The sequence below is a fragment of the Microtus pennsylvanicus genome, chromosome 16 (genome assembly GCF_037038515.1).
Source record: "Microtus pennsylvanicus isolate mMicPen1 chromosome 16, mMicPen1.hap1, whole genome shotgun sequence".
NCBI lineage: Eukaryota > Metazoa > Chordata > Mammalia > Rodentia > Cricetidae > Microtus > Microtus pennsylvanicus.
In genome coordinates this window covers 27,147,506-27,173,596 of record NC_134594.1, presented here as the reverse complement: position 1 = coordinate 27,173,596, position 26,091 = coordinate 27,147,506, and the positions used below count along the sequence as shown (strand labels likewise).

At 47.4% G+C, this 26,091-nt stretch overlaps 2 protein-coding genes across 4 annotated transcripts in view; both read right to left on the bottom strand.

Moving 5' to 3' along the window:
• Positions 1-4,587, bottom strand: part of Smad9 (SMAD family member 9) — a 40,846-nt gene extending 36,259 nt beyond the window's left edge. Inside the window, exon 1 of the mRNA XM_075950430.1 lies at positions 4,446-4,587. The gene's annotated coding sequence lies outside the window, so the exon portion shown is untranslated. The remainder of the gene's footprint in view (positions 1-4,445) is intronic.
• A 4,939-nt stretch (positions 4,588-9,526) lies between these two features.
• Alg5 (ALG5 dolichyl-phosphate beta-glucosyltransferase) lies at positions 9,527-26,075 on the bottom strand. Of its 3 annotated transcripts, none has more exons than XM_075950680.1 (10): positions 26,002-26,075; positions 22,995-23,166; positions 22,637-22,683; positions 21,498-21,566; positions 20,826-20,918; positions 18,709-18,822; positions 18,263-18,322; positions 13,591-13,742; positions 11,619-11,704; positions 9,527-9,804 (listed from the first exon to the last, which is right to left on the bottom strand). In XM_075950680.1, the coding sequence occupies exons 2-10, from the start codon at positions 23,131-23,133 to the stop codon at positions 9,689-9,691; spliced, it is 876 nt and encodes a 291-aa protein (XP_075806795.1). In that variant the 5' UTR covers positions 23,134-23,166; positions 26,002-26,075; the 3' UTR covers positions 9,527-9,688. The 3 variants fall into 3 exon arrangements, with proteins under 3 accessions (XP_075806795.1, XP_075806792.1, XP_075806794.1); XM_075950677.1 differs by lacking the exon at positions 26,002-26,075 and adding an exon at positions 25,534-25,671; XM_075950679.1 differs by lacking the exon at positions 26,002-26,075 and adding an exon at positions 24,517-25,612.
• Positions 26,076-26,091: the final 16 nt, after the last annotated feature.

Below are 26,091 nucleotides of genomic sequence, written 5' to 3'. Positions count from 1 at the left end.
TGATTGGCAGCTGATACACAGATTCAGGAGAAGACCAGTGAGTTTTCTTTAAAGGTGTGGCCCTCCATAGGTCCATCCACTCCAGTGGAAGCCACGCATCCAGCACAAACTGGAAATAATGGGCTAAAAAGACAAAGAGGACACAAAGTTGGGTGGGTAGAGGGGGGGATCTGAGCAGGGCTGGGGAGGGATGAATATGATCGAATCACATGTATGAAATTCTCGGGCTGGAGAGATGGCTCAGAGGTTAAGAGCATTGCCTGCTCTTCCAAAGGTCCTGAGTTCAATTCCCAGCAACCACATGGTGGCTCACAACCATCTGTAATGGGGTCTGGTGCCCTCTTCTGGCCTGCAGGCATACACACAGACAGAATATTGTATACATAATAAATAAATAAATATTTAAAAAAAAAAAAAAAAAAGAAATTCTCAAATAACTGAGAGAGGGGGATGTGGGAGAGGGAGGAGGCAGAGGGGGAAGAGAGACAAAAACAGATGAGAGACAGAGAAGAGAAGAAAGCAAGGCAGAGAGAGTGAGGCAGAGAGGGAAACAGACGAAAAGAAAAAAACACAGTGAGTTTGATGGAGAGGGGAGGAGAGGCAAACAGAGAGGAGAGAGAGAGAGAGAAGAGAGAGAAAATTTCATATTTAACATTTTTATTGGCAACTCAAAATGATTAGAAAAACAACAGAGCTATGTAAATCACCTTGGCATTTATCTCATGGGTCACTCGTTCTCTTTAAACTAAATATGGGCTTCAGAACAAGGGCAGAGAAGCGCACGGCTTTCCCTGTCGCGACCTCTGAAGAGCTGCAGCTCTCGTCCTGGGCACATTCACAATTTTAAAATGCACACTCTCTTGGATTCTTGTGAAGTTGACTGGGAGTTAATTGGGGCTTTCCAATTAGAAACGTACAATTAAATGTCTTTTAGTCCCGACATTTAAGCAGATTCTAGTTCTCCTGCCGCCGTGCAGTAACTGTTTGGGTTTGCTGATCAGAACTTGGTGGATATTAAAGGCCCTTTAGCATTCAGTTCTAACAAGGCCAAAGCTCCAATCAAATACACACTAAGACACTGGCAATTTTGATGTGGCTTTGGAGGGAGGGGCCAACAGTGGATTGTGTTGGCAATTTTTCATTAAAATCATATTAGAGTTTTATTATAGTGGTTGCATTGTATTAAAACCTGGATTTTTTTTAAAAAAAATTACTGAATATAATACGGAAAATTGTTAATGCAGTAAGAGTTATTATGGAGTTTTCCTGACTATAACACTCAGCTGCGGCATTCTTGGGGGGGAGGGGAGCACATGGAGGGGGCATCAGGGGTGGGTTGAGCTCAGAATGCTTCCCCGTCTGGGCTGACGCTCACCACTTCAACACCGGCTTCTCGAAAGATCGACCTAGTTTATGGGTGAAGTGCTTTTATAGATTTTATTTCAGAAGGGACCACAGGTTCAATCATGAGAGTTTTTCATTTAATTACTACTTATTGACTGAAGGCTGAGCCTTCAACAACTGCCGTCAACAGTAGAGGAACAAGAAGGGTACAGGAGACAGGGTCCCCTCCTGTAAGGATCACCTGAGGGGGAGAAATAACAGTAAGCAAAGCAGGAGATGCAAAGGGCTCCTAGAAAGACACGCCCACCACCGCAGAGAGGAGAGCCCAGAAAAAGCCCTTGGAGGTAGCACAAGAGCAGAGTCCACAGAGGGGAAGGCATCCTGGGCCCCGGAGCCTAAGCTCAAGATACTGGCAGATGAGAGGGAAGCCTAGGGATGCACGCAGAGCCGTAACTCACTCTTGAATCTGCAGTGAGACAGGAATTCTGGAAGAGGACACCCCGTGTGAGTCAGACAAGGGGTCCCGGGGCTCAGGTGCTACCAGGGTAAAGAGGCATCAAGATGAACACAGTTTTCATAGCCCCCGATGACATCTAATGCTGGCAATTATCTTTACATCCTAACGATCTCAGCTGGCACAGACCTGCTTTAGAGGAACATTTGCCTTTAAGGGCTAGTTCGTTGCCAGGGTGTATTTGTTCATTTTAACTCCGTCCCTATTCTTACACAGACATTCGCCAGGTTCACATAGCACACGCTGCCTGCTCACACCGCCAAAATGCGGGATGTATGCGTGTGCCACCCTGGATTTAGGACGGCGTTCTAATTCACTAGCAACGGTCACAAAGGGAATACAAACCCACCTGTGCAGAATTACAACAATTTGAGGAGATTCATGCTTTCAACCTACAACCAGCTCATTGGTTTACTCTGCCTACGCCCCTGCTCCTGAGTCCCTAAAAGTGCTCAAAAAATAAACAGGAGTCTGCTCTAAGCTTTTGTTGAAAATGTTAGGACTTAACGTCATATGTTTTGAAAAATAAAAACCAAGAACACTTATAACCCTGACCTTCCCACCGCCGGGGCATACCCCTGGATAAGTATGATTTAGAGCGTATTAAAGCAGACCATGATGAAACTGTTTTCTTGTAGTAGAGGGAAGGTCAGATACCATCAGCTGCCTGAATGATGCGGTGGCCGTCTCTCTCCAACTGGGCAAAGTACAGTGTGCTCTCATTCACCAGAATTCAATTTATCTATGAAACTGATATCAAACTGTTTTATTTATGTGAAAAAATAATTTCTTGGGGTTTTCTTGTTTGTTTTTCTCCTCTCCCTCCAATTCGACCACACGATCAGAAAGGATACACAAATTTACCCCTCATTCAGGGCTTCGATATCTATAAAGTTTCCTATAAGACAGAATGGAAACGCTTTTCTTCCTACATCTTAGGTTATTAGAGACACAGTAGCTGATACTGGTGATTTGCTCATTAACTATGAAATATGTAAAATAGGAGGAAAATATTTGATAAAGAAAACACCAAGTGTCTCCTGCTTAAAAGGCCTGGCAAGTGCTTAAGGGGTTAACCTTAATTTGTCATTGATTTTTTAGAACCCACTAATGGTCAGTGAGCTAGCTGGGTCTAGACTTTGCAGGCATTCTCCTAAGCACAGCTCAAACCTGGGGGGGGTGGGGGCACCCTGACAAAGCCAGCCGCTCAAGCTTAAAAGTGGGGACTGGCAGTGTCAGGACAGATCCAGCAAAGGCCGGCTTGCAAGAAGCTGCCTTTCCATGAAGGAGCCTTACCACTAGAAGCTATTTGCAGAAATATTATTTGACGCTTCGGTAGTCTTATCGTATTTTAAATGTTCCTTGTTTATAAACTACCACACCGGTTTCTTATCTGTGATGTCCTTGGATTACCAACCACAGACTTGAAAGTGAGCCAACATCGTGTGCCCCAGACTTCCTACAAGCAGAGCATTGGATCCTGGTCAGTTGCTGTAGAGTGTTTGGGCTGTATTTTTATTTCCCTTTTAAATATAGATGAACAGTTTCTAAATGCAAACCTCCTAGGGCATTCCCTCTCATTGACAGGCATGCTAAGACATGTCACGACCACAAATATTCCCGAGGAACTGCCTAGGAAGAGGCATCATTAAAGGGCCAAAGACCTTACCGCTATCCTCTTCTCTCCCTGCTAGCTAAATTTTTACAGGAAACCAGCAAGCCACCACACCGTCATTGTAAACCGGGTCCACTAAAAGTAATTCCTAGCGTTCCGTGCCGTGCATTCAACCGAATTACATACAATTTGCTTCCAAAACGAGAGCCACATCATTTGTAGGTTATTTCTCAAGATTACCAGTTCTAGCCAAGAAATACCCCAACGGAGGACCTCAAAACTATCATTTTCAATTGCCACGGTCGGAGGGAGAGAGGGAAGAGAAGGAGTAAGAAGACGTGTGGCGATTAGCTACCCATAAGAAGGCTCCCCACGCTCCTCCTCCCCATCACAAGGCCGGCGTCAGTCAGTCGCCTGCATCTGTCCCCACCTCGCCCCCTCCCGTCTGCGCAGCGCTGGCACCCAATGGTAGGCCCGGGAGAAGACAAACACAACCCAAACGCTAGCTTCAGACACTTAACATTCCTAACTTTTTTTTTTCTCGCTCTCACTGTGTGTGCCTCAAAGGTAAGCAGAGAAGAAAAAAAAATTACAGGAGTATGAAATAAGCCTTCGTGACCAAGGGCGCCCTGGAGTTTTAAAACCTCCCCCAGACTACCTTACATACACTCACACTCGCCCCTCTACTGTCCCCACCCCCCAGCAAAGGGCTACTTTCTCGAGCTGGGTTGCAGGACTTCTGTCCCTGGGTGCAGGACAGTGTGCATCCTTCTGCACTCGGCCCACGCGCATCCCGCATCCCTGCCCACGCCCCGGGCCAAGAGTCCCCCGGGATGAGTCCTAGGTGCCCAGACTGCCGCGGAGCCCTCGCACACTACACACGCCACCCGTGCTCCACGGAGAGCCAAGCCCCACGCCCGAGGACCTTAGGGACCTCCCGAGTGCCCACGCTCGCTGCATGGCAGCGCTTACCTTTCCGTGCGGTGCCACGCGTGCCCCCGCGCACCCGGGCTACGCGGTAGCTGCAGGGCCCGGCCGGGCGGCGGCGGGACCGAGACAGCGGCTCCAGAGGCGTCAGTCAGGCTGGAGCCTCCTCCTCGGCCGCCCGCGTGAGTGCGCCGCGCTGGAAGGGCGCCAGGCGGCCGTGCGCGCAGCCCGAGCCAGGAGGGGCCGTGCGCCCTGGCCACGCCGCGCTCCCCGCCCCGCCGAGCTGCGCACCCGCCCGCCCTGCGCATCGCGGTTACAGAGGGCTTTCAGGGCCAGCGGGGTCCCCAGGTCATCCCCGGAAGTGTCCTCCCCACCTGGAAGCCAGGCAGCGGAGGGAGGGGGCCGTCCCTCTGAGAGGCAGACAGGACCACCAACCGTGCTTGCCAGCCGCGCTGAGTCCTAGTCCCTAGAGGCCACATTTACTGGCTGGCTGTTCCTTATCTCTGTATCCGAGGCATGACTTGCCTGGCACCGGCCCAAGAAAATCTGACTGAGCTGAGTGGCGAGTGGAGTTTCAAACCAGTCCTGTAACGGTGTGGGCTGTGATTTCTTACCTAGTGTATAATACATACTATCAAATCTTCTCGAGATATACATCATGGGCACAAGGAGCCTTCCTGTCCAGCGGCCTGGCTGTCCCCTAGATCGACTGCCTCTAAAATGTCACTTGGGAAGCAGCACCGGTGTGCTGAAGGTTTTTGGTTCCCCCACCAAACCGTAAAGGTTTTCAAAGAGACAGAGCATGACATAGGGCCACCTCGGTCAGACCCCCTGCACACATCCTTCAAGAGGCCAAGGCACCTTGGAAATGTAAGGGAAAGTTCTCAGTTGAACTTCTTTTCCTAATCCTAAAACCACCACTTTCTGGAACATGCTGCTTTTGAAACACCATCCAAGGGTAGCCGAAGAGGGCTTTGCTTAAAATATATCGCGGAAGTTTCAATAATGCTGTGACTTCAGACTGAAAGCTGGCCCATATGCCCTGCTGTAGGTGTTAGGTTTGAGATTGCTCTGGGAAAGAAGAAACCTCAGAAGTAATACTGACCAGTGGTGGGGACCAATGAAAGTCATGGGCTGGATGAGGGACGTGTTTTGTGCGCACTTTGAGGCAAGTACTTTGGTTCTCTGAATTGATAATTTGTAGCCCAGCACCACCTAACCCAGAAATGATATTAAAGAAAGAACTGATCCAATCAGTTTCCCCCTTCCACGGGAACACAGAGTGTTGATGGGCTGGCTCATGCTTCTGCCATGGAGGCTGTGAATTCACAGAATTCTCAGGTGGTAGGAGTGGGCCAGACCTCTGAATATATGTACTCTGCCTTTTCTGGACATTACTCTTTTTTTTTTAAAGGTTTTATTTATTATGTATACAGTATTCTGTCTGAATGTATGCCTGCAGGCCAGAAGAGGGCACCAGATCTGATTACAGATGGTTGCTGGGAATTGAACTCAGGACCTTTGGAAGAACAGGCAGTGCTCTTAATCTCTCCAGCCCCCTGGACATTACTCTCTAAAAAGCTAGGGAAACAAAACAGAAAAACCCGGTGAGGTTCAAGAAAGAGCGAATACCAGCTCTGGGAAAGAACACTCATGCTGGCTGATTCTTTTAACTGCCTAGTTATGAGAACTCTCATCTCTAATCTGTCTTCCTCTGTCATTTTTGGATCATTTTAATAGAAACATAATTCTTTTCCACCAAAGCATTCTGGTATGGAAACATAGATGAGACCAGAATGTCAGCAGTTGAGATTTGGTGGCAATTCCCTTATGATTTTTGGTTAGGGATCTAAAAACCACAGCTAAAATCTCCCTTTTCTGGAAGAGTATACCTAGTAGGCAGACTGAGCTCCCTGGATTGTCTGCTCCTCTGCCCGCATCTGTCACGTGTGCGGTGCTCTAGCTGGGACGTGAAACAGCCCCCAGGTTATATATATATATATATATGAAAGGCCGGGCCTCCAGCATGTGGCACTGTTGGGAAGCAGAGTGGTAGAGTTGCAGGGGTTATTGGCAACGTAAAACCAAAGAGGATATAGGTGCCCTGACTCCTTTTCAGACAGTCGTGAAGTGGGCAGCCCTCTTTTGTCACATGCTCTGACCACAGAACCAAACAAGCAGGGCCAACCCCTCAGAAACCACCAGCCCAAGTAAGCCTTAGCGCTGCTCCAGTTGTCATAGGGACGGAAAGCTGGCTTACAGTCAGCATGGTCATCAGCCCAGTCTCGGCTCTGTGTATCTTCACACCTTGCATCTGGCCCGGCTTTGGAGTGGTTTTGCTCACAGCTGTAACTGTGCCCTGCCCACCCCTCCCACTTCTCTGCATGACTTTTATGCATGGTGACCCAAAACTTAAGAGCAGTGACGTCAGGGAGGAAAGATTTCTTTCCCCTCCCGGTCTGAGAAGAGACAGTCTGTGGTGGCAGAAAAGCACTGTTCTGGAAGCAGCTTAGGGTGCTGAGGCTGAAGCCGGAGGCGACTGGTTTCACTGCCTTGGCAGGAAGACGAATGATCTGGAATGCCCAGCCCTCTATGGTCCATCTGACAGCTATATCCCATTTCCCAAAAGTTTCAAAGTCTCCTGTGCTAGGTACTTGTCTGCTGTGAAGATAAAGCACAGACCCAAACCAAACTGGAGACGAAAGGGTTTATTTGATCTCACAGGTTACAGGTTATCACGAAAGGCAGTCAGGGGAGGAACCTGGAAGCAGGAACTGAAGCAGGGGCCAGGGGGAGCTCTGCTTACTGGCTCACTCCTTACTTCCCTGAGCACCTGGTATATGTGGACACAGAGGGCGCCATCTGATAGAAGTACCTATCATTAAACATCAGCACACAAGCATAGGTGTCACAGTCGGGCCAGGACCTGGGGAGGCACCTGTGATAGAGATGGAAACTCCAGCCACCTTGAGAAGTGGGCATGAACGCCTACATCTCAGACTACTGTCTCCACCCTGACTCTTTGGGTGCTGCCCCATAGGGGCTGGTCTGGTGGCAAATGTCACCTTCCAGATGTGGTGACAGAGGTCACAAAGACAGCCCAGGATGCCTCCTGTGTGCAGAACCTACTGGGGTTTTGAGCATAGAAACCCTAACTGTTAAACTGGCTGCTTTGGTAAGAAAAAGAATGCGGCATGGGAGGTCACTGCTGATAAACAGGAAGGGACTGAGCCGAAGAAAGGGCAGATGGTGTTGATTCAGCAATTAGGGTAGATGAGGGCTCACTGTGACAGTTCTCTGACACAGGACTCGGTGAGTGCTGCGCAGGCACCTCTATGTCCCCCCTCATATCTCACACAGTGAGATTATCATTTCTGTCTTACAGCTGAAGATCCGGGGACACAAAGTGACTGACACGCAATTCAAACTCCCGTCAGCCTGAGTAGAGAGCCAAGGCACACGCCTCTGCCTCTCATGGTCCTTCTGGTGTTCACGGGGAACTGTAGTGTGTGGACAAAACATGACACCAGATGTTCCCCTATCAGGCAAGGGAGGCACATGTGTCCTCACTCGCTTACGTGCGACTTGAGGGGAGTATACACTCATGTCCCTTCTACAGGAAGCGGGACAGCCTCAGGCTGCTGTCCTGTGAGAACTGGGGTATGTTTACAAAAGATAACATCTAGAACTTTTTTTTTTTTTTGGTTTTTCGAGACAGGGTCTCTCTGTGGTTTTGGAGCCTGTCCTGGAACTAGCTCTTGTAGACCAGGCTGGTCTCGAACTCACAGAGATCCGCCTGCCTCTGCCTCCCGAGTGCTGGGATTAAAGGCGTGCGCCACCACCGCCCGGCTTAAGAACTTTTTGAAAGATGGCTCAGCCAGGAAAAGTCCTTGCTGTACAGAATTAATGCCTGAGTTTCATCCATTGAACCCACTGGAGAGTTTTTCTCTGACCACTGGATGTGCTGGATGTGAGCTCTCAAAGCCTCCACATCATATACAACGAGCCCCAGACCCAACGGCCAGAGAGAAGTCTGAGGGTGCCAAGTGTGAACCCAACTGCGGCTGTGACCAGTCAGACACCCCTTCCAGGGCAATGCCAGAGAAAGCTATGTACAGACTAAGACTTCTTGTTCTTCATCTTTGTAGGGTAGGGTAGGCTCACACGGACAATCTCAGGTGCCCTCACCTTTCCACCTTGCTTGAGACAGGGTTATTCCAGCCTGTTAGGTTAGCAGGTTCTGGGTATCAACTTGCCCTTGTCTCATAGTGCCTCTGATTATATTCTAATTTTTAGCTTGGATGTTTCTGTATTTATAGAGGTAAATATGGAGCTACACACACACACACACACACACACACATACACACAGCTCTCATTATCCTCTTTAATGGTACACCCCCAGTGCCCTAACTTGTTCTAAGTGCCACCTCCTAAATGTTCCATTCTTTCAGTCAGTCAGTCAGATGTGCTGGGGCCCAAGCCACAAATACATGTGTGTTCTGCATGTATTTCAAACAGAAACTATCACAACTTTTATTATGCTTAGTTTCTCTATGATGTCAGAAATGATTTAATTTTGTTGTTGTTGTTGTTGGAGATTCTTTTTTTTTAATTGCATTGGCCTCTTCAGTATCTTAATTCTGGAATTAAGTAAATATATTTATCATTAGTTAGAAACATTTTTGATAAAAGACTTCCAGGGGTTGAGATACAGTTTAGGATTGCCTGGATTGCCCAAGAATGTTTGAAGCCAGCAATGACATATAAAGGATGAAAAGCAAACAGCATTTCCGCACAAATCCCAGAGGGGAAGGTTATGGGGGTGAGAGACGGCACAGCACAATACAGGCAAAGTTAGGGAGACGAACAGAACAAGGAAGCAGCTACTTTCAGCACAGAGACATTTCACACGATTGTGGCAATCTCCTAGTATTCCTAGTATTAAATAAAGCCACTGCAACACAGGTAAGCCTGCATTTGAACTTATCGCCAACTTCATCTTTAAGTGACTGTTACAGACTGGACAGGCACCTTTAAGACATTTCTTGTCTTCCATCTCAAAGGGTCCATCTCAGAACCTTAATGACAGGAGTCAAAATAAAGACTACGAAATAAAAGAAAATCTAACTTATGACACAAATACATAAAAATTTATTTGTCCCCAAAGACATCTCATGGTTTGCAGATAGTGAGGATGGGTCCATCACAGCTTCATTGAAAAATCCTGATTTCAAGTGAAATTGCATGACACCGTAGGTAAAAGTGCAGTCCAGTCCCGGCAGCAAACTAACTCATCTTCCTCGTTCGCTCGAGCTTCCAGGCGCCCAGCAGATACCGCAGTCGGATGAAGAGCAGATCTCTGCCCATTTGGAGCCAGCTCCAAAACGGAACCAACTTAGAACCTGCAATTAAGAATCAATTAAACTGCAAGAAACATGCAGCACTTCAAAGTTGTATCCTAAAAGTGGCTGGGAGGTAGAGAACCGTTTTCTACATGTGTGAATACCTGGGCACGTGTGTACACACACAACCGCGCGCACACGCACACATGCACACACACGCGCACACATGGAAGGGGGAAGTTAGTGACCTTTGAGAGCACCTAGTATCTTGATTTTATTTAAATACTTTTTTAAGTTATAAAGCTGAAGTGACTCTCCTCCCAAAACAAAGCTACGTCTCTAAGTGCAAGGAAACTCAGGTGACTCTCAAGTATGAATGTTTCAGATACCAAGAGAAGGGTTTGTGCATGGACAGAGTACTAGGAACTGGGTGGCAGCTACTGAAAAGTAATAATTTCACAGAACACTATAAACACACACACAAAAGGCCTGCAAATGAGTCTCTCTCTCTCCCTCCCTCCCTTTCTTTCTCTCTCCCTCTCTCTCTTCTCCCTCTATGTCTATTTCTCTATCTCTCTCTCTCTCTCTCTCTCTCCTGGAGAGAAGCTCAGCTAAGGCAAGTCTTGGACTCACTAGTAGTCCAACCTGGCTCTGAACCTGTGACCTATCCTTGCCTCACCCACCTGAGGCCTGGACCACAGGTGTGCACCCCCACACCAGCAATGCCTAGACTCAACAGTGACAATGACGCCTGTGTCCAGACGGTAGCTGCCTACCGCTCTGCCTCCAGCTACAAGGGAGTAGCAGTCTAAGGGGACGTCTGGTCCCTAAGGACACTGCTGTGGTACCTGCCAGTCAGTGAGCATCTATCAGGAGGAAGGCTCAGTGCTCATCACTTCTAATAAGCTCCACCCCCAAAGCAGACCCTCCTTCCACCCTGAGCACAAACAGCTTTCTTCTGGAAACATGGCCACTAACAAATTCTGGAGACATTCTCTATTGTTAACTGGGGACAAACCAGGAAGAACTCTAACAACTACCTCTGAGACGCAGAGGAGCTAACAGCACACACCTGAAAATGATTTTAACCCTCAGCTCCTTCAAACTATCCACAAGGTTGTCCTCTTTGACTCTAGAATAATGGTGTGGATTTTTCTAAGTTTCTATAAACACACTGTAGTTTGTAGAAGCCAGAGACACCCAAACTCAGGCATGACACATGCTTCTGCATCAGGACTCCCAGAGGGGGGTTGGAAGCCAAGTGCACAGGAGCGGAGACTGCAGAGGACTTCAGCTGGTCACACCACTGCCCCACACAGTGAAGAGTTTGGGTTTGTCCCAAGGTAAATGCAGGAGACAGTGAGAGCTCACCCTGCACACAGACAGCCTGTTGGGAAGGAGCCTGACACACGTTTATAAAGATTTCACGAGGTTGAATTTAAGAGGCCTTTACACTGGGGATTATGTGTAGCTACATCTAACCCTGTGGAGGCTGGGATGAGGACAGCTTAAGTCTGTGAGTTCACGATAAGCCTAAGAAATGCAATGAAACCACACTTAAAACAAGGGCACGTGTTCCGGATGGCTATGACACTCATGGTCCCTCCTTAGCTCCGCACAGGGGTTTGTAGTGCCCAGCTAGTAACACTTGAGCACCAGGACCTTGTCTACTGGGAACCTGGGCCAGGAGGAAGCCCATCAAAGACTCAAAAGAGACTGGAAAAACAGCCGAAAGAAATTTGATGGAACACAGAGAGCTCTGTGGAGAGGTGGGAGGCCCTGGTGAAGGACAGGGGTCGATGGGTGCCAGCAGACTCTCTCAGACAACTGCACTGCCCAGCTAAGGACCAGCTGTAAAGAAACAGTCCACTCACCCTCAATTTCAGTCCAGTTGACGGCGACTTCCGCTATTGGAATTTTAAGAAATTGTGCTATGTATAGCAGTTCTACATCAAATGCCCTGAAATAGAAAATATATTGTTTATTTTAGAAAGGACAAGTGGGGCATCAATCAGATGTCTAGCAGGGCAGTTGTGAAACTTCTACATAAAACTGAAGGCCAGGCCCACAGAGGGTCAAATAAGTGGATCGAAAGCTTCAAGGAGAACAAGATATGTAACATTTAAATGAGAAAAGATGAACCTCAGCCACAGCTCAGAAACCCTCAGATGAAGTCTGCCTTGTGTGCTCAGCAGACACACTTTAACGCTAGGAGTTTGCAAGAAGGACACTTTCTCTCTCAGCCTTCCCCAGCTAGCATACAGAACTGCCAGGCTCCTGTTAGGGCCACTCTGGTCACTTGGAGCTGCTTCTCCATGTTCTCCTCTCAGCCCTGGTTGTCCCTTCCCTGTGCTGTCTTGGATAGAGTGGGTCCTGGCAGCTACTGAAGCCTCCCTAGTCTGGAAGGCTGTAGTGACAGGCACACCCACAGGGTTACGCTGTCCCAATGCACGATTGCAGCCATGTCTAGCTTGAGTACTTCCTTTGACACAGAAGCACATCTTCAGATGCACTATTTTCATTAAGAAAGCAACACTGCAGCTGGGGCAGGAGCTGGGAATGCTGGGTAAGCCTCTGAGAACCAAGAATGATTAGCATGGGATGCTGACCACGGAGCAAACACAGACACCTGGACCTGAAGACCACCTATTTGACACTCCACCCATTTTAATGGAGGAAATTAAAGACTTTAAACACACACACACACACACACAAAATAATTTAAATTTTGACTCTAGTTTAAGAGAATTTTGGGGAGTTTATCTGAAACCTATTTCTAGGGAGGATGACCAATCTTCAGAAACAGATCCACAAACGTGGCAGAGACATCGAACATGGGCTTATCTTAGATAATCATGGCTACCAATCAGGAACAAGTTACAGAGAACCTTCAATTAACGCTCAGCAAGGATGAGCGTTATCAGCAGTATCCCTGGGCAATGAAGAGTGCCAAGCACTCTTTGTAGCAGAGGAGATTAGTGAGTCAAGTCAGAAAGGATTCCTTCCCTTCTAGAACTTTCTTCCTCGCTGGAGATGGAGCCCAGAGCCTCATGCACGCAAGCACTCTTCCAACTAAGTGACATTCATAGCCCCTCAAGAGCCTGTGCTTGGAGGAGAGAGATCAGACTGAAGCAATGGCCCCGGGAGTGAGAACAGGTGTGATGACTGTACCAGCCCACGGCTGGGACAGACGGGACACAGGCGGGGCAGCTTTGCAATTCCTCCACAGGTCGCGGGAAGCCACTGCAGGATTCAAGCAGAAGTGTGACTGTGATTACGAAGATCCCTTGAGCTGCGGGGTGGTGGGGGTGGAGAGAAGCTAACAGGCTGTGGCCGCGGCTGGACACATGCAGGGGCTGAATCAATGTCAGGGCTAGTTCAGGAGACAGGAATGACAAGTATGTCAGGTAGGAGAGGGACAAGATGGGGAGATGAAGGCAGCAAACATAGGGCACTCTTTCAATAAAAGGCTGTGGACGGAGCAAACAGGGCTGCACAGGTCAGTGAATGGGGTTTGAAGGCAGATGAGCCAAGGAAAGGATGAACACACGAGAGAAAAGAAGTGGAAAAGGCTAGGTTTGAAGATGGCAGGAGAGAGCTCAGCAAAGAGCCAGGCTGAGGAGAGAGACCTATCAACTGGAAAGGATCACGAGGGGCAGAGGGAGGCTTAAGGGTGAATTCTAGCCACACGGCTAACACTGCCGGTGTTAGGTGAACATATAACATATGTGCCAATCTGGCTACATCTGGATACTCATCATATCCATACGAGACAACAGGGCTATATCCTATCATCTGGATGCCAGATAGGAAGGCAAGCATGAGACATTCCAGTCACAAACCTACCATCGTTCGATGTGCAGAGATGAGAAGGTCCGGGCTGCTGCTTCTCTGGTCAGTAATTTGAACCCGCACTGCGTGTCCCTGATTCCTTTGACACAAAGGAACCACACCAGGAAGTGGAATCCATACATAAGCAGAGTACGGAAGTAAGAACGCTAAAACAAGGGCAAAAGAGAAATCATTTTTCCATTCTGGGAGACACTGGGGTGGGGAGGGGGGGCCTCCAGTCTAGACAGCAGGTGTTGGAGGCATTGTGAGCAGGGTGCTGCTTCAAGAGCAGAGCATCATGGGAGAAGTTATGTTTCCTGGGGCCTGGGTAAGAGCAGAAGTTCAGGACCCGAGGGGCCAGCTCTGCATTGACCTATCTGCTTTTGTTCTTAACCATCAGTGTAAGAACAAATACAAAAGAAAGGTGTCCTCTGAGCAGAGTTGAGCCCTGCCTCCGAGGCTGAGAGCAAGCTGGTCTTGAGTAAATTAGAGTGGAGTGGCGTCCACTTTACAGAGTTAGCAGGAGAGTAATGTGCTTGGCCTGAGAGTAACAGGAACTCAGTAACGGTTTCATACGGAAGGCTGACAGCTTTCCTCTCAAGCACAGCTCCACTGTGACTGGGCGGGAAGGGATATCAAAGCCCCCGTCTATGAAAACTGTAAAGTCCTCGGTCACCAATCATGTTCTGATGCTGTGGCTCTTACCACTCTGAGCATGTGAGGGCGGGGAAATCTCATCTTAACACACTTTGGGAAGCTCACATCTGCCTGCTCAGTGTCTTCCACATAAAATACTTCCAATAAGTACCAGAAGACTGACTAATCTCCTCAAAGGGCAACTATGCTAAGGAAAGGGACAAACAGAAACTGAAAGATAGGAAAATGAAAATTCAAGGTGGAAAACACACATGTAAACTTCTGCTTGAACAGTTTTCAATGTGATTTGCGTGAGCATGGAAAACATTCCCATGTTTTGCTTGGTGGTAACAGGGCTTTGTCGTATTTTAGAATGCAGCTGTTTATTAAAAAACAGAAGGTGAGGTATTCACAAGAAAAGTCTAATGTGTTTGTTTTGTTTTTTGAGACAGCTTTTCTCTATGTAGCTCTGGCTGTCCTAGAACTCTCTCCGTAGTCCAAGCTGGCTTCAAACTTGGAGATCGGCCTGCCTCTGCCTCCTGAGTGTGGGATGAAAAGTGTGTGCCAGCCTAATTTATCTGATTTCTAACACACGTGAAAGCATAATAGGGACAGAGAGATAACTCAGCAGGCAAGAGCACTGGCTGCTCTTGTGGAAGACCTAAGCTCAGTTTCCAGCAGTTCCAGGGCCTCTGATGCCCTCTTCCGGCCTCCAAAGTTACTTCACATGTATGGTTCATATACATGTAAGCAAAACATACATACATATAAAATAAAAAAATAAAGAAAAAAGCAAAATAATCTAGATAAACCACAAAGGAAATCTTGCTTTAATTTTTCAAACTTAACTTAAAAATTAGAAGATACCTAAAATATATTATAAGACAGACTTCAGTAGATGAAGTTAACAAAGAAATAGAGTTTAAGCTGGGTAATGGTGGCACACGCCTTTAATGCCAGCACTCAGGAGGCAGAAGCAGGCAGATCTCTTTGAGTTTGAGGCCAGCTTGGTCTACAGAGGGAGTTCCAGGACAGCTAGGGCTGTTACACAGAGGGAAAAAAGGGAAAAAGAAAGAAAGAAAGAAAGAAAGAAAGAAAGAAAGAAAGAAAGAAAGAAAGAGTCTAATTTATGAAATGGATATTTAGTATTAGGAACGATACTGCCTCAGAATTAATAACAGTATCCCTAAGGTCTATTCAGTGCAGGAAGAAGGAGAAATATAAAGCTTACTGATAATTTCTTTAAAAACTAAAGGCATCAAACAAATGCCAAAGGATTCCACTCCTGAGTGCTTCTAAATGATAAACTCCAAAGGCACTCACAAAGAACCTAAAGCATTCTATCTGCGCCTCGCCTGCCTTCTGGGGGAGCAGCAACAGATGGAATGATGCTGAGGATGCAGTAAAGCACAGAAAAGCAGCATCCAGATGCTGTTCGTAAGCCACTCAGCACTCGCCCTAATTCTCTGATGATTTTTTTCCACTGTGCTCGGACTGGTCCCCATGGCTTATGTTATGTGTGGTGTAGGAGGAGAAATAGAAGGCCATGCTGTCACTCCTCAACTCGATGCCTCCTGGAAACAGCTTTTCCTAAGGCAGGAGTAGCTGATGATCTGGACAGCAGTCCCACTAGGCGGCAGTCACGAGCAGCAATGCAGCAGGCAACGTCTCCTTGCCAGTGAGTGGATCAGGCGGTCCTCTCTCTGCATGAAGGGCCAGAAGCCCTGAATCAACCACTAGGTTGAGAGGTGAAGAAATGGATGCAGAACAAGTCGCTATAAATATGTAGACCTGGGAGAGTCCTAGTCAGCCTCCAGAGTGCTGGGAGCCCCACTGTGCCAGGCTTCACGAATGGAAGTCTTAAGTCAAGAGAATTTACATCCTTAAAAATAAAACCAAAGGGCTGAGGATACAGCTCAGTGGTGAAGCACTGGCCTAGAGCACACAAGGCCCTGGCTTTGAGCCTCAGTACTGCAGGAAACAAAGGGTTAACCCAAAACACACAGCCCAGCAGCAAGCAGAGGCCACCTCTCTCCTCCTGATGACTCCAGTGGTTCCTGATTCTTCATTTCTCACTCTTTAGTTTCCTTCACCAAACAGATTAGCCCTGGCCTGTAGTGCTTCATATTAAAACAAATAAAAAAAAAAAAAGATTTAATTTTATGTGTATAAGTGCTTTGTCTGCAAGTACGTCTGTACCGCATACGCACATACAGTTCCAGAAAAATGTGCTGGACCTCCTGAAACAGGAGCTGTAGACGGCTGTCAGCCACCATGTGGGGGCTGGGAACTGAACCCAGTGTTCGTAACCACTGAGCCAACTCTAGCCCCAAGCTTCGTAGTTTTAAAAGGGAAAATTCACTCAGATTTCTTTAAATTATTAATGTCAACCTGTTTTCATCTGCAAAGCAACTTTTGCTGTGTTTGCGGAGATAATTCTGCTGTGTTCTCAGCATCATGCTCAGGCCACACAAAGCAAACTCCACACACTCATGACAGTCTGCAGTCAGTCTGCTGGCTGGGGCCAGTGTCCTCCTGGGACACAGTCACATTCCCCTTTGCTGAATTCTGGACCTCACTACCTCAGCAAGGTGCTACCCCTCCTGGACACATTCTTTTTCCTTTCTTTCTCCCAAGTATAAAGATGTCAATCAAGTTCAACTTGCCTCTCTCTCAGCTTTCTGTAATAAATGTCTAGAATAGTGATATTCTCCAAGCTTAACAGATTAACATTTTCAAACACTAATGAGAACTGCATGGGACATAAAATATTAAATAGATATTAAAAATCGATTATTTTGGAGCCGGAGAGATGGCTCAGTGGTTAAGAGCACTGGCTGTTTTTGCAGCAGTCTTGGGTTGGGTTCCCAGCACCACACTGTGGCTCACAGACATCTGTAACTCCAGCTTTAGGAATCCAGTGCCCTCCTTTGTCAGAGCCAGTCATGCATGCAGTACACAGACACACAGCACATGGGCAGAATGCTCATATACATAAAATAAAAATGTAAGTATCTTATAAAAGTTTATTTCTGAAAAAAACGAGTGTTTAGGGAAACTCATGTTCGAGTCCCCTTCCAGCTTCAGGAGCTATCTCTCTGCTTCCCAGAGAATTTGGCTGCCTTACCCATAAACATCTGCAACCCTGCTGCCTGTGTCCTGGTAGAGTTTAAACTCGCCTCCTACCAAATTACAGAATCACGGAGGGGAGATATTTATTTTAATAGTTCTAGAATTAATGTGCACAATGTAACCTGTGACCTGCTGAAAAGGCAGGCCAGGGTCTCATCCTGAGGCTGACTCAGAGAGATGGGCTGTCCTCCTCTTACGTGCTATAAGTCCCTCCCCAGGCCACAGACTGACACTGGCTCTTTATTCTCGGTGATGAACCCCTGCAAACATGGCGGCTACTGGACTTGACACCCAGGATCTCCAATTTTAAGTGGAAAACCCTGACTGTGACTTCTAAAACACACACACACACCTCCTCACTGAAATTCCTAGCCTTTGAGTTGCTCTAGCTTTTTAGGTGTGATCTACAAAAGAGCAGCCTGCAGTCTTTGGTGACATGTAAAAGGAACTGGCGTGAGTCTGACAATTGTCAGTTAAATGACTTTTTTTATAGACATGAAACAAGAAATATTTAAACTCTGAACAAAACTCAAAATATACTTGGAATAGAACTTACTTGGGACTAGCAAAATTTCAGAGTTTGTATGTTTTTTCATACTTTAGAATATTTTGTATACCTACACACACACACACACACACACACAATTTAAAAAAGAAATTTCTGTTTAGAAAAGTCTGCCTTGTCCGAGTGATGCCCTCTGTATCTTAGACACAATCCTAAGAGTGCTTATATCCTGAGGTAGAGCCTCGTCCATCCTGTGTACTAACGCTAATCTTGCATGAATGCCAGTGAGGTTGAAGGGAAGAGAAATTTTGAGAGAAAACACAGTAACCCATTTCTTATTAGATGTGCTTGTGTATGTAAAATGGGGTTAAGGGTTAACAAGCTACTATCTGTGGCAGCTTGGGAAAGCCTCACCTGAGCAATTGATTCTTTCTCCAAATGAGCTCGAGACCCACAGGCGATGGCCATTTGATCCTAAGGTAAAAGCAACACCATAATTTTCTTTAATATTTAAGGATCACATATGAATGCACTCATCTTCAATGCAAAGGTCTCACCTTTAGGAACACTTTGAAAAACAACACTAATATTTGTAAAGTCTATTGAGGGCGAAGCATATGCACAGCCTGGAGACAGCTGGTTGTACTGATTAGGATTCTGTTTGGTATGGTGGCACACACCCTTAATCCCAGCACTTGGGAGGCAGATAGAGGTGGATCTCTGTGAGTTCAAGGCTAGCCTGGTCTACACAGTGAGAACCTGTCTCTAAACAAAAAGAAAGTTGAACTTTAGGTAAATTCTGACTTCGCTTTTGAGCCCTGTGCACCTGATCTTCCCATGCAGTGAATTCTTATACTCACAGGCCACGGCCGGAGATCACTCAGCCCCTTTTCTAGTTTTTCAACATCTGGAAATTTTGTGGCTCCATCAGCATCCGCCATGAGGATCTTCTCTCCTCGAGAACTGAACACACCCTGAATTCACAAATACCAGGAGAAAGAAAGTTGCTTAGAACTAAGTTCAAACTCCATGGCATCTCAGCTCATTCTGAGTGGAGTGTTAGGCATAATACGGCAGAAGGAGGGCAAAGTTCATAGCTATGCAGCCAGGACGGCCCACATGTATCTCCTGCCCATTTCACTGTTGCAAACATTTCACACTCCGCCTCTAACACCCTGGAACTGTCAGTGTGAGTGCAGTCAACTTGGAGGGAACGAGTCCTCAGCACTGGCACAGAAGGCAGGACACACCTCACACGTCTATGTGCCATGTTAGGGGGTCAGTGTCACATGACTTGAGGCAACTCATGCACACGTAAAGAACTGTCCCCAAACAGAAATAACACACATGCTCTGAGTGCATCTGTAATCCCCACTCAGGAGGAGGCAGCAGGAGGATTTCCAGTCTGAAGCCTCATATTCTTGAGAAGGACACGGTGAAAGTGACTTTTCTTTATTATGGTGCCATAAGTATTTTAAATTAGTGGCTGAACAGGGCAAAGGTGGTGTCACTAACTTTTTACTGTTCGTTGGGACAACTGACACTTGGTAAATCAGGTTGGCCATTGGTATAAACCATGACTAGCTGTGATATATTTACAAGGAAATTAATTTCTGCAGTGTGCCGGAGTGACGCAGCACTTGGTCAGCACTCATGCTGACTGCGGACAGAACTCTCATCACTGCCCCTGTGCTAGGGCTGGCCCCCCCTCAGCATGCCTCCGTCTTCCTCAGACTCACCTCCACTGACTGTGGGCATCTGCCGTGTACCCCCCTTTCTCTTGTCAGCACCACTGTGTGAATAATCTAACCCTAGACAACACGACACTGGGTGAGGACGGATGATTTTTCTCAAGTCTGACTCTGGGTTAAGTCTAAAGACACCCAGGGAACACTGTGAGAGGCCAAGAGGGGACACTGTGGGGTGACTGTGATTAATTTACATAATCTCCATGTATGAAAACGTCTGATGAAACATATTGTTTTCCTCAACACGTGCTACTGATCTTTAAAAAGATTTAATTTAATTTATGTGTGTGAGTGCTTTTCCTGCAGGCACTGTATATGCACAGTACACAGACAGTACAGGCAGAGGCCAGAAGGGATACAGGATCCCAGGAACTAGAGTCACAGGTGGCTGTAAACCACTGTGCGAGGACCTGGGACCAAACCCGAGTCCTCTGCAACAACAGCCAGTGCGCTTAACTGCTGAGCCATTTGTTTTAATGTTTTATTTTAAACCACAAAAGGAATAAATAAACAAACAAGTATGTGAATGAAATGAATCAATGTCCAGGAGATAGAATGCCCTAGGAGTCTTTTGTGTTCATGAGGAAAAGGAAGGGAAAGGGGAGAGCCAGGGCCTCTGCTGACAACCGGGAGAGCTATGAGAGTCTGGCCTGCTTGCTCGAGGCTTTTTCTGGGGAAAATATAAAGCACTAGTCACCTCAGAGTGTTATCTGGATTTCCTTTCACATGTACTGGGTTTTGGTCCTTTCTACGGTTTAAATTGTTTTCTACCTGACAGGCCCTGACAAGAAACACCCTGCTCTGGCTTGGGCCTTGAATCTCCTCACAGGAGCCTCTGCTCTTCACTCCACTGTGTGGACGATGGTCTCTCCTGCTGCACAGCACTCCACATCAGCTGACCCAGGAGTCACCTGACTTCACACTACCAGGCTCTGCTGTGCCTTCACAAGGGAAAGTGCAACACACAAGTGTGTGCTGTCCTTGTGTGAGCAGGGACACTCTGGCCTCTGCAAAGACTACAGGACACTCTATACAAACACAAACGTTTTTTTGTATCATCTAGTACATTACAGACAGCATATGAAAGTCAGACTTCATCAAATCAATGGAATTATTAAAGTTCTTGTTATCTTCACTTCAGCTCCTGCTATTTGATATGTGGTATTATATGTTGAAAAGGAGGTTCTCTATCTATGCCTTCTATTTTAAACAAAACCGTAAATTATTACCATCCGTACAGCACCACCTTTCCCACGGTTCTGAACCAGCGTTATCACCCGCACTTTGTCACTTCCGTATTTCTGGCAGTATTTTAAAGCGACCTGTTGATGATATAGAAGTCAGAATACAGTTAACTTGGGGAAGTGATGTCAGGATGTGAGTTACCCTGATGTGATCAGAACATGTCAAATGCATGTACTGAAATCCAGCATTGTGCCCCACAAACAGAAACACTTCCACCTGTCAGTCAGGGCACACATAATTAATAAAACACAAAGAGGAGCAATAACTCAGAGCCCACAAGTCACACAGACACTACCACTGCAGCTCATACTTCCTTAGACAGCTTGGCCTTTGGCGTTTCCGTGGGGGATTGTCTTGAGTGTTAATTGAGAGTGGAACGTGCAGCCCACTGTGGCACCAAACATTGTGTGACTGAACAAAGTTAGCAAGCAAGCAGGCAGTGTGGGTACACTTGCTTCTCTCTGCCCCCGACTGTGGATGGATGTCATGTGACCAGCTGACTCCAGCTCCTGCCTCTGTGACTTCCCTGCAGTGATGAACCCTTCGGTGAACATGGGACAGGAAGTAACGAGCACAGCTCTGGGTTCCCCAGCAAGCTGAAATTAAACGGCTCCAAGTTTCCCACCGACCAGCCGTTCTAAAGCGCACACACTTACCTGTGACGTCTGGTCTTGACTGCCATCATCAACTACTATCACCTCGTAAGTGAACATAGGGTCCTGCTTCTGCACAAACCAAAAATAACAAATCATAATTTGGCAAAACTATGATAGAGATTAATAAAGTTATAACAGTATTTTAAATGTTTTCACATTTGTGTGCGTGTGCATATGTGTGTGGGGGGGGGGGGGAATGACCCCGGTACATATTCAGAGGACACAGGACAACTTGTATGGGTCCACTCTCTTCTACCATGTGAGACGCAGGTAGCAAAATCAGATGGCCAGACTTGGCTGCAGGGTCTTTACCCTATGAACCACCTTGGCAGCCCATAAACTGCAATTTAAAAACCATTTTTATTCAAATTTATTTTGATATTGTATACACAATACACACTCACGCACATGGGCATTTACATGCATGGAGGTCAGAGGACAACGTGCAGTTGGTCCTCTCCTCCTACTGTGGCTTCTCAGGAACTGAACACAGGTCATCAGGCTGGCACAGCAAGAGCCATGACCCACTAAGACATCTTCCCAGTCCTAACGAAGTCGTAATTTAAGCAACAGCTGTGCTTCTGAATACAAAATGTGCAAGCATTTTAAAAAGACATCTCTTAGTGTTGGGGACACAGCCCCTGCAGCATGCCTGCCTAGGATATTTGAGCATCTGCATTCTGCATGCATGTTGAGATGTTAGGAAGCCCAGTATTGGCGACTGTTTCTGAGGAAAGGCTGTACTACAATATTTTCTTTCTGTGTGGTTAGTTATAATTTAAAATTTTAAGGCTGTAATCTCATATCACATAATCAATATGCACTCATTTGAGAAGCAAACTTCTACAGATTGTGTTATAAGGGCCCCAATGGATCTCTGTACATGAATACTGCACATGCATGGACGTCACAGAGGTGAGCCTGGCCGCATTCACTGGTACATAATCTACATCACCAAGCAAGAGACAATTAGGAGGGGGAGCGGACACCGGAGAAATGGCAGCTCCCTGGTTTGCCTCCTTCTGGAGGTAGCATGCTGCATGCTGGGCCTGCCTCCCACAGTGCACCTAGCTGGGGTCTACAACTGCTGACCTGCTTCAGTTCTAACCAGAGATGTGACGTTGAAAGAGAAGTGATACCTGTCTCTTTTCTAGGTAGTTCAGGGCTTCATCCATCATCACGGGCACTAAAGGAAAAAAAAAAATATTTCATACATTGTTTTTGAAAATGAGTTAGCAAACCCAGCATACTTTATTCCCATAGGAAGTCATGCCTGTCATCTACCAAGACCCTCAGAGATGTCACTCAGTCTATCCTCACCCGGAATGTCCCTTGTTCTCACCACAGGACTTCTCTAGAAAGCTTCAGTCCTGCCACCTCTCTTCCCCTCTTCGCAGTCACGGCTGCCAGCCGTGCCCTCCTCTCTGAGGGCAAACACTGCTGGATTTCTTTTCTCCCCAAAGGACCCACTAGGGAATGCACTCAAGTAGAACTTACACCGTTTCTCTTCGTTGTAGGAAGGCACAACAACAGACAGCTGTTTGGTAGGTGAGTCCCAGATGCTGGGTAAAGCTTCCTTCTGGCCTTTGGCATTAAGGAAGAATTTCTCTTCTTCATGTTGGTGATGTGGTGGCATTTTTGTAGCCGTTATAAATGCAATGACAGATACCTATAGGGAGATGTGAAAAGTGGGTTACATTGATCTCTTTTAGTGTTTGCTTTGCTAAAACATCACTATTCGCACAATTTAAAAATTTTTATTACATTTATTTATTTATTTATTTTTGTTGCTGTTTGGGAGACTCTGGAGTCTCAGGTTTGACTCTGGAGGTGATTATGCTGTTCCTTGGCAGCCAGGCCTTAATTAACCCCTTATGAACTGACGACTGTCCTTGACCCCATAGTAATGTGCTAAATGTTTTAGGAGGCCTTGATCCACCTCTCATCCCCCAGGGCCTCTTCTACGCCAGATCCAAAAGTCAATACAGGAAGTCCAGCCCACTACCATATCCTGCGTGGAGCGTGTATGTGGTGGACAAATCCATCTGGCAGCTGACCACGGAAGGACCAAACTGTGTCAGCCTATTGGGCTACACAGCAGGGACTATAGTGCTTAAGAATGCATTCTGACATTTATTCTAAATTCCAACTGAGAACAGCATCTTTTGGAGTAACATATAAGACTTGCAGGCTCCTGGGGTTGAAACAGTTAAGAGTACTGGCTGCTCCTGCAGAGGACCCAGTTCAGTTCCTAGCACCCACCCATGTAGTGACTCACAACTAATTGCTTGTAAGTACAGCTCCGGGGATCCAATGTCTCTGGTTTCTGCATTCATGTGCTTGCACACACACACATGCACACTTAAAACATAAAATACAATCCTTTAAAAAATGAAAGGAGTCTGGCTGTCCACTCTATTGTCTAGGTTGTGAGGTTTTCAAGAAAGCAACCAATGCTCCTAAGAAAACGATTAGCCCAGATCTGGGGCGGGAAGGTTTATGTTAACACAGCAAACAGACAGAAAGCAAAACCGATCTGTACTCAGGAGGGCTTCAGGGAAAGGGGCAGGTGGGCCACTTGAAGTGCTTGCCTCTCAGGCCTGGGAAGAAGGACGGTAGCATCAAGAGTAATCCCTGCAGTGGCTAGAAACATGTACAGACACTGGTCTGTAAAAATACAAGAATAAAAGCTGGCCATCGTTTTCAGACACCAGGGAAAGGTCTCAGTGTCTTAAAGACTTGAGCCTCCGGATGTAAAAGGTGTTTCAGGTGACTGAGAACCTGAGGACTTTTCATAAAAACAAACAAAACCCCCACGGACCCGTCTGAAAAAAAAGACTCACACATGCATTTAATTAAATCCTCAAATCCTACAGGAAATTTGGAAGGCAGACAAAATTAAAGGTGCTTGGGGAGGCAGCCTGTTAAACCCACACTGGCAAACTCGGAGAACTGAAATGGACAGGCTATTGGGAACCACAGAAAAACTAGTTAGGTTTTAAAAGACAGTTCAAATTACCTGACTGCAGCCATGGTTTTTAAAAAGGGATCCCGACAGGAATAAATGCAGATGATTTTGGGCTGAAATGTTATTTGGATTTGTTCTTAAATGATTTTTAAAAACTGGGAGACGGTGGAGAGAAGGAATGACTGCGGGTAGATGGACGATGAGTTTGAAGATCCAGCGCACTGCACCCCAAGCCCAACATGCAGCACGACGCTGTTCTACTACTTCAAGCCAAGGACATCTAATAGTGCACACAACCTCAGCGTGCACACACTCATCTAGATCAGTGACACTGGCACGAGGCAAGGTAGCCTCAACTCAGAACCGTGTCGACAAAATCCAGGTTTGTATCAAGTCTTTAAAGAAGGCGTTTTAGCAAGAAAGGGCTCCTGGCTCACCCTGACACACAGCGACAAAGTCACCAGGCCACACCATTCCTAGACTATGAATGTGCGTGCATAGCAAGGCGACAGAGGCCTTCCTGGCCGACTGTGAAGCCACCTGGTCTCAACACCAAGGAAGCTTTTCAAAATTTCCGTTTACTGAATGAGTGGCAGGCTCTGGAAACTGTGGCAGAGTTGTTGACGAATCTGCCCTTTTCTACTTACATACCAGCAAGGTATGTAAGTTTCTAGAAGAATGGCAAAGAAAATGCTAAGGTACTTGATTCTGGGACAAAACGACCCCTAGCCGAAAACAAGACGAGGTCTGGGCCTGTTTCTCGCTCACCCACCGACCCTAGTCTGCTGGGTCCTCTGCTCTCTTCCTGGCTGCAGCACATGGCACACCAGAAAGCTCCGAACTGCAGCATCTGAAGGCCCAAGATGAAGGCTGAGGGATGATAGGCTGGATAGGAGGGGGTCCGGGAGCAGGGACCAGGAGAAGCTGGGTGGAGACGGGTCACTTAGACAAGGTCCAAAGGGGCAAAAAAGGGTCAAGGATTTCAGGAGATCTTGATTCAAGAGACCCGAAAACGAGTGGGAAGTGCGGAGGGGAAGCCCGGAGCCCGGAACTCCACCACGGTCTCACCAAAATGAGCACGGCGGCCGCAAGCGCCACGCCGAGCCCCGCCAGCTGCAGCAGCAGCGCAGACATCCCGCAGCTCCACAATTGCGGAAGCGCCGAGCGACGCCGCGCCCCGTTCAGCCCCGCCCCACAGGAGAGGCCTTGCTGGCCCAAGGCCGCCGCCCGCAGCGCCACCACACGGCCGCGTCCCGCCACTGCGGGAACCCGGCGACACCCGCAGCGCCCTCGCGCGGCTCCAGTGAGGATTGCAGGCTGGTCCCGGAGTGCAATGCACTGGTCTTGTGCAAACTGACATTGCTGCCAGCCTCACACCCGTGCCCTGCAGCGCAGTCAAGTAAGGGTGCCTGACTGCTTTAGATTCTCCCCGGTTAATTGCGCGAGCGCGTGTGTGCGTGCGTGTGTGCGCACGTGCGCACAGGCCCGACGTGGGACCCCGGGGCTGGCGTCAACGGCGGTTGTGACCGTACCGACCCGGCCTCCCCATCAGGCCTGGTCCTAAGCAGGCGCTCGTGAGATGCCCGGGCTCCCCGGAGCTGCAGTTCACGCCCCGTGCCCAGGAGC

Coding starts and splice junctions, on each gene's coding strand:
- Alg5 (XM_075950677.1), bottom strand. CDS start 25,599: ATGTCTGCGCTGCTGCTGCAGCTGGCGGGGCTCGGCGTGGCGCTTGCG. Junction 23,167..25,533: donor CGGCCGCCGTGCTCATTTTG/GTGAGACCGTGG, acceptor ATCTCCCTATAG/GTATCTGTCATTGCATTTAT. Junction 18,323..18,708: donor GTGATCTCCGGCCGTGGCCT/GTGAGTATAAGA, acceptor CTTTTACCTTAG/GATCAAATGGCCATCGCCTG.